The following is an 8,708-nucleotide window of genomic DNA, read 5'->3' as shown; positions in this document are numbered from 1 at the left end:
GGGGCCAACTCAAAACCCTGCATCTGTGCCTGGGAAGTGGCTGTATTGCTCAGCCCACCACCTCTCCCGCTTTGCCCAGGCACGGAGCAGACGGAGCTCTCCTGCTTGAGGCAGCCTACAAGGAGCAGCGCTGGCTCTCCTGCTCTCACACCAGCAGTGTGCCTGCTGGGGACCGAGCCAGCTCTCCCACTCCTCCCATGCCCACACCACCAGGGTCAGTTCTACCTCACTGCCCAGGCCAGGTGCCAGGCTGCTCTCTACACCATTTAACACCTTATTCGGGTTTCTTCCCTGCATGAGTTCAACTCCGTTCACTTTCTATCCTTTTAAGTATTCCTCTCAACCTGAAAGGAATAAATTTTTTCCAACATTTTGCTAACCGAGCAAGATGTAATAATTAATTAATTAATTTTTAAATTTTTTTTTATTGGTGCTGTCCAGCTTCCATGTTGGAGCTGGAGAAATAGATCAGCAAGTAAAGTGTGAGGCCTTCAATCCTTGCATTTTGATCCCCCACACTCACAGGAAATCCGGCTGTCACAGAAGCCTTCTGTGTCTCTCACTTCAACTGGGAGTCTACAGTCACTGATACCCCTGCCAAAGAAACTTCTAGCCCTATATAGTCCTCAGCAGCACAGATCATGGACTTGCAAAAAAAAGAAAAAAGAAAAGAAAAGAAAAAGAAGAAAGTAGTCTAGACAGGAAGCCATCGAAGAGAACTCTCAGAAACGGTGACAGGGATGCTGAAATATAGCTCTTCAGAGTTGGTGGCTACTGGCAGGGGTGGGGATGGGGAAGGATGCAGTTTTCTTTAAGGAGCTGCCCATGGGAAATTTGACTATGCTCCAGTGAGTCCATGGGCAACATAAACTGGACTTGGTGTTTTTATCTTTCTTTTTTTTTTCCTTTTGTTTTGGGAGAGGTGAAAAGGTGGGGGTGGACCTCGGAGAACTGGGAAGTGAGTGTAGCTGGGATGCATTCTTGAAATTTCTAAATAATCAATAAAAAATATTATGTGAATAAAAAATTCCGGCAGGTATAGTAGCCCATGTGTGATCCCATATCATGGGAGGGAGAGACAGGAGATCCCAGAGCAAGCTCACAGGCTAGACTGCAAGAATTAATAAGTTCTGGATTCAAGTCGATGGCCAAGATAGGAAAATGTTTTCTTCAAGGTTGGCAAATACAAATAGCCAAATGGGAGGGAGGGAGGAATGGGAGGATACAAGGGGTGGGATAAATATGAATAAATAAATTTTTAAAAAAACCAAATAGCCAAAACACTATGAATGTGACATTACTATAATTCCTGATTGTCTTGTGGTTTTCCTTGCTCTGTGTAGTTTTATTTTATATATGTATAATAATATAAATATATATGTAAAAAATAAGAATTATTAGTAAAAAAGAAAAAGTAAAAAAGTAAAGAAAAGAAAAAAAAGAGAGCCTGCCTTAGTATCTAAGGTGAAGAGCAATCTTGGAAGACACTCATCAACCTTAGGTCTCCATGTGCACACACATAGAAAGAAACATGTGTACACACACATGAATTTGCAAACATGCTTGAATGTAATATCATTCATATGTGTGTGTGCATGAGAGAGAGAGAGAGAGAGAGAGAGAGAGAGAGAGAGAGAGAGAGAGAGAGAGAACTGAATTACAAAGGTTTCTTTGTAAAGCAGACAGCCACTGAAAATGTGTTACCTACTTTGGGTATCTTCAAATAATGATCAAATGGCTGAACAAAGTTTCAAAATTAAAATCATAAATTTCAAAGAAAAAAAAACCTTACTGCAACAAAACGGAAGAACACCAATGCTTTTGAGGTTCGACCCCGTGTTAGGCATCTACTTTAGCCTTTAAGGCCACCCTGTGGATAACAGAAGGACGCAGTTACTATTTACTATTGACAGTGTCTTATTGTGGGACTCCACTGGATGAAGTTGAAGTGTGCCTTCTCTGGACAGCCATTTTGTGCTCTATCTAGTAAGGTGGACTGCCTTTTCTCAGCAGGGTTCCCACGCCACCTGATCTGGTAAGCCCAGATCTGGTAAGGAGGGTCGCATAGCCCTCAAAGGAAATTATAGGCTCCACCCTTTCCTGATAAGGAACTTCTTCAGCAAGCAAAGGGAATTCCTGGAACTACCCCACCCTATGCCGAGGAGATACTAGCCTCCAGGAAAGGACCTTTAATCTTATTTAGAAGTCATTCCCTCAACTATAGGATAATTAAGTACTGTTTTCTTCTTGTTTTGATAGGCCCCACTATTGCATGTAAATGAGGTACTGTACCACTGTATGTAGATTAAGTACCCTGGCACCCTTAGCCCCCTCAAACCAGACACATTCACCCTCAAAACCCCTCCCCACTGCCCGAGGTTATAAATGAAGGATGGGTGACTTGAGTGGGTGCTCACACTCCTGCTTGCCATTCCCCTACCATGGCCCATGACTGTCTGAGACTATATTTCTTCTGAGGAGGAAGCAGCGGAGACAGCCACTGGACACCCAATGGTCAAGCAACAATTCTTGAACTGCCTTTGCAGCCTCTGGGGCCTGCTCCATAGCCATGCAGCCATGCTGACCCAGACCTGCCTACCTGCAGTTTCTGACATCCATCTGTTTCCTCTGTCATGCTTAGCACAGCAGCTCAAACAGTGAGTTGTAACACTTTTGGTATTGTCCCGGTCTTGTGAGGCTCCTAAGTTTCCACTGCCATCTGTGACCTGCGGGCCTCGTACCAAACAAGCTAAACTCAATTTCCACCTCCCCTGGTGAGACCAGGAACCTGGCCTAGTGCCCAGGCCTCAGGCCTTACCCTGAGCACTCTAAGCTGCCCCTGAGCAAGAAATGGGACCTTGGGACCTTTGATGTCAAGGTCTGCTTGTTCTCATCCCGAAGCAACCAGCACCTGGACCGACCCACAGGTGGTGGGACCCAGGCCATCTGGCTGGATACTGAAGGACATCTTAATGAGTCTAGAACAAGGGAAGCTTAGCATACTAATATTTGGCATGAGGGTCAAGTGTGCCCCTCATATTCATCACCTTTTTTTTCTTTTCACAGAACAAAAAAGAAATGAGCGGGTGTTTATTATCTTGTCCTTTACAGGAAAAACAATTGCTAATCCTGGAAGGGTCATATGGTTAGGACTCACTCTCTTATACCTCCTCCTCCCACCGCAACCTTTACTGTTGAAAGCTCTGAGGGAAAATTTCATATTGAACCCGTTGAGTCGGATTGCACCTAAGTGTATTCATTTTTTATCACCACCAACAAAAAACATTAGTCATTCATACAATATTTGTGGCAAGTGGGAGTTGGGCTTTTTCCACTCTGAACCTTCCCAAGTGGCCCTGGATGCTTTCTTTTTATCTACCCCGTGCACAATCCTACGTCAGCAGTGCTTTTCAGCATATGCAGAGTTATGCCACTAGTAAGAGGCTCCTTAGCAGTGATCTCGTAGCAGTCAGTCTGTTTTCCTCCTAAGTCTCCCAGAACTAGGTAACTCCTCCTCCTTCTTCATATAGAGGTGTGTTTTTTTCTGGATGTCACAAAACAAAACTACACAGTAAGTGGCCTTCTGTGTCACTCACTCAGCATGCTTTCAATCCTCATCCATATCACATGCAACACATACCTCATTTCTTATTGCTGAGCAATATTTCACTGTGTGGATACTCCACGTTTAATTCGTTCAGGTATTAATGGATGAAATCACAAATAAGTGTTGCTATAAACATCCAAGTACAGGCTTTTATTAGAATGTGTCTCTGTTGGTCTTGGTTATCCTTCAATAACGCTCCCAGCATCGTTTGTCCACATTAACACGTGTTACCGTCTCTTTCGTTCCTGCCATTCTCAGTGATATCAAGTAGTATCTCACTGTGAAATTAAATTTCACTTCTCATGCTATTAGCTTTTTGTCTGTCTTCCTTAGGGCACTGCCAATTATTAACATCTGTACACTATTGAAATTGGGTTATCTCGGGAGGCAGAGGCAGGCGGAATCGCTGTGAGTTCGAGGCTAGCCTGGTCTACAAAGTGAGTCCAGGATGGCCAAGGCTACACAGAGAAACCCTGTCTCGAAAAACCAAAAAAAAAAAAAAAAAAAGAAAGAAAGAAATTGGGTTATCTTTCTCATATTGAATTATAACTGCTCTTTATATATTCTAGATATATATATAATTCTCTGAGCTTTGGAAGAGAGGTTGTATGTTTTTTATTTCTCAGCAGTTTTCTTGGAAACTCAAAAGTTTGAAATTTTTATTATATCCAGTTTGTCTATTTTTTTCTTTTGGTACTTGGGATTTCTGCTGCAATTATTTAATAAACCATTGCCTAATTCAAACACATGAAGATTTATTATGCCAGTTTTATTCTAAGACAATATTCTTTTTTTTTCCTTTTTATTTTGAATTTTTATTCATCACCAAAGTAACATGTCATGTCACCCTCTCTTTTTTTTTATTAATTTATTCATATTACATCTCGATTGTTAGCTCTTCCCGTTTCCTCCCATTCTTCCCTCCCTCCCATTTCTCCCCTTCTCCCCTCCCCTATGTCTGTGACTGAGGGAGACCTCCTCCCCCTATATATGCTCTCAGAATATCAAGTCTCTTCTTGGTAACTAGCTATCCTTCCTCTGAGTGCCACCAGGCCTCCCCATCCGGGGGACATGGTCAGAAAAGGGGCACCAGAGTTCGTGTGAGAGTCAGATCTCACTCTCCACTCAACGGTGGAGAATATCATGTTCGTCGGCTAGGTCTTGGTAGGGGTTCGAAGCTTACTGCCTATATTCTCCTTGGCTGGTGCCTTAGTTTGAGGAGGACCCCAGGATCCAGATCTGCCTGTCATAAAGTTCTTCTTGTAGGTTTCCAGGACCCTGTGGGTCCTACTATTTCCTCTTTCTTCCATGCTACTCTTGCCTAAAGTCTCAATCGGATGTCCTCTCCTCTGACCCACTTTCTTGGTAAGTAAAGATTTTCATGGTATGTATCCCTTGGACTAGTGTTTTGATATAAGTGAGTATATACCGTTTGTCTCTTTTTGCTTCTGGGTGAACTCACTCATTATAATAATTTCTAGATCAATCCATTTGTCCACAAATTTCGGGAATTCCTCGTTTTTAATAGCTGAGTAGTATTCCATCGTGTAAATATACCACAGTTTCTTAGTCCATTCTTCTACTGAGGGACACTTAGGCTGTTTCCATGTTCTGGCTATTATGTATAGAGCAGCTATGAACACGGTTGAGCATATGTCCCTGTTATGTGGTAGGGCATTTTCTGGGTATATTCCAAGGAGTGGGATGGCTGGGTCTTGAGGAAGCCCTATTCCCATTTTTCTGAGAAAGCGCCAGATAGCTTTCCAAAGTGGTTGTACTAGTTTGCATTCCCACCAGCAATGAAGGAGTGTTCCTCTCTCTCCACATCCTCGCCAACATGTGGTGTCATTTGAGTTTTTGATCTTAGCCATTCTGATGGGTGTAAGATGGAATCTCAGTGTCGTTTTGATTCGCATTTCTCTGATGACTAACGAGGACGAGCATTTCTTTAAGTGTTTCTCGGCCATTTGATATTCCTCTGTTGAGAATTCTCTGTTAAGTTCCAAGCCCCATTTCACAATTGGGTTGTTTGGTTTTGTGGTGTTTAATTTCTTGAATTCTTTATATATTTTGGATATTAAACCTTTGTCAGATGAAGGGTTGGTGAAGATCTTTTCCCATTCTGTAGGCTGTCATTTTGTTCTCTTGACAGTGTCTCCTGCCTTACAGAAGCTTCTCAGCCTCATGAGGTCCCATTTATTAATTGTTGACATTAAGGCCTGGGCTGTTGGTGTACTGTTCAGGAAGTTGTTTCCTGTACCTATGTTAAGACAGTATTCTTTTCTAGTCAGTTCTTACATATGCTACAGGCAGTGATCTAAAGTCATTGTTTCTGAATAGCTGTGTTTTCAATCATTGTTAATTGTCTTAGCACACTTTAAAAAGGCAATGGAACATAAATATGAGTGTCACTTCTGACCTCGGAATTCTATTACTTTTTTCCTTTTTGACACTGTTGATATTGTTTTCCTAAAGCCACTTTTGGTTCATTCATTCATACTTTACGGGAAGGCAATTTCTCCAAGTTATTCCTGAATCTGTATTTTTTCTGAATTCATGAATTTAAATGTTCTTCTTTGCATTCTTTTGACTATGACTTTTGGATTTTTGTAGGTTCTATGTAAAATAGCTAATTCTTTTCTTTTCCAGTGTATCTCCCTCCCTCCCTCTCTCTCTCTCTACCTGATTGCCCTGATCTAACCATGCAATACAGGCTAAATCACTGTGACAAGTGACAACATTGCTGTCTTGTGATGTTAGATGAAAACCATTCAGTATTTTACAATTAAATATGCTCTAAGTTGAGAGTTTTTTATAGCTGTCCTTTATAAAGGCATTCCTTTCTATTCTTGGTTTGTTATGTGTTTTCTGGTGGTTTCTTGCTTTTTTGTTTGTTTGTTTGTTGTTATCATGGAAGGGTGTGAGGATTTTCCAGTAAGGATTGAATTTATTGTATCCCTTTTCAAAAAATTCAACAGAAAATGACTTTCAAAAAATTTACTAAATAAATCATAACTTTACAAAAGGCATGAAACAGTACTTTTGCAATTGTTTGTAGATATGTCAGTCTAAAGATATTTAACAGAATCAATTTGAAAAACACATAAATATAACTACATGTAGGGTTTTTGGCAAAAAGAAATAGGACAACTGCATTTGCTGATAATAAGTTCTTATAAGAAAAAGAGAAACATAATAAATTAACACATTGTGGTCATAATCACTTTTACACACACACACACATACACACACACACAAAATACATAGGAGTTGTATTAAAGAGTTCTGTAATGCCTGGCATCTTCTACTCCAAAAGTTAATAAAATAGAGATTTGAGATTCAAAAATGCATGGAATTACTCAGAAGGTATCATTCTTCACACTCTATCACATGAGCAAGCATGCTTGCCGTACACAAGGTGACAGCTGTGGTGCCTGGGGAAAAAATTCACATTTATAGCTTGATAGTGCTCTGTGTATTAAATACAATGCCTTCTGCTGTAATCCGCTCCAATATTGGCCCATAGATCTCCTTTGTAAATGGCCCCATTAGGCCTCTGGCTTGAATTTCACCTAAAAGAAAACAAGTTTTTGATTTTCAATTTAAAGGTGATGTTAAAGGTCCAATTCCATTGCAAGAGTTCCACACTGGGGCCAAACAGTACTTTATTCCAAAGCAAAGAATCTATCTTATGTGACCATAAAGGGTGATCATAGAGATTTAAAATTGCAAATCCTTACGCAAAGTCCCAACTTAGATCCAGAGAGGTTGAGTAACAAGGAGAGCTCATGGGCAGCCTGGGGTTTGGGGGTGTGGATCTCCCTAGGAATGGGAGACAGAATAGATTTCATGGGTGTGCTGAGGCAGATGGAGATGGGGGCAGGAGGACTCAGGTAGGGGGGTGAAGGGAGTGAGTATGAGGCGAGATGGTTGAATTGGGGAACGTTCAAGAGGCTATTTAGAAACCTAGTATAGTAGAAACTCCCTGAACTCTACAGCAGTGACCCTGATGAGGACCCTAGTGCAGAGCCTGAACCATCCATCTTCTGTAACCAGACAAGGCTTCAAGTAGTGGGACTGGGACGCCAGCCCGAAACCTTTGACCTACAATTTGTCCTGCCTACAAGATGTGCTGGGGTAAAGATAACTTAGAACTTGTGGGAGTGGCCAACCAATGACCATGAGAGGGAGCTCATGCCCAGGATTACCTGGATGAGCAGGAAGCAGAGGCTGAAACCTAGGAGAGAACCAAACACTACTGAAGAGAGAGAGAGAGAGAGAGAGAGAGAGAGAGAGAGAGAGAAAAGAAGAAGAAGAAGAAGAAGAAGAAGAAGAAGAAGAAGAAGAAGAAGAAGAAGAAGAAGGGGAAGGAGGAGGAGGAAGGAAGGAAGGAAGAAAGAAAGAAAGAAAGAAAGAAAGAAAGAAAGAAGCAAAGAAAGCTCATGAAATGATTCTTAATGATAGTCTGCTATTCCCATAGTTTAGTGCCTACCTCAGTCATTGCAGAGCCATCACCCCAGCACTCAATGGGAGCAAATGCAGAGACCCACAGCCAAACACTAGGTGGATCTCGGGGAACCCTCAAATAAAAGTAGGAGGGAGGATTTTAGGAGCCAAGGGGGTTGAGGATAGCATTGGAATACAGAATTAACTAACCCGGCCTCACAGGGGCTCACAGGGACTGAAGCAACAGCCACAGAGCCTGCGTGGGTCTGTGTGCTGGGTTCTCTGTTGTGGCTGTGTATCATGGAGGTCTAGGAAGACTCCTAAAGTGGGGGTGGGAGTGTTCCTGACTCTTTTGCCCGTTCTTGGGACCCTTTTCCCTCCTCTTGGGTCATCTCTTCCAGCTTTGATAGGAGGATTTGTGGCTAGTCTTACTGTATCTTGTTATCCTATGTGCAGTTGATAATCCCTGGGAGGCCTGTTCTTTTCCGAAGGGAAATGGAGGAGTGGATCTTGGGGGGGAGAGGAGACAGAGGAAGTGAGGTGTGGTGGGGGATTGGAGGGGTAGACGGAGGGGAAACTGCAGTTGGGATGCATTGTATGAGGGAAAAATAAAGAAAAGGGGGTAAAGTTATAGAGCAGAGTCTATAAATCTGAT

General features: G+C 42.1%; 1 protein-coding gene across 2 annotated transcripts in view; it reads right to left on the bottom strand.

Annotated features, from left to right (window-relative positions):
• Positions 1 to 7,022: 7,022 nt before the first annotated feature.
• Aass (aminoadipate-semialdehyde synthase) overlaps positions 7,023 to 8,708 on the bottom strand; it is a 55,849-nt gene continuing 54,163 nt past the window's right edge. For both annotated transcript variants that reach the window (XM_051151862.1, XM_051151861.1), the window contains exon 23: positions 7,023 to 7,179. In XM_051151862.1, coding sequence (XP_051007819.1) covers positions 7,061 to 7,179 — 119 coding nt within the window. In that variant the 3' untranslated portion in view covers positions 7,023 to 7,060. The remainder of the gene's footprint in view (positions 7,180 to 8,708) is intronic.

Source organism: Acomys russatus, chromosome 10, assembly GCF_903995435.1.
Source record: "Acomys russatus chromosome 10, mAcoRus1.1, whole genome shotgun sequence".
Classification (NCBI taxonomy): Eukaryota; Metazoa; Chordata; class Mammalia; order Rodentia; family Muridae; genus Acomys; species Acomys russatus.
Note: the sequence above shows the minus strand (reverse complement) of the source record. Positions and strands in the feature narration are given on the sequence as shown.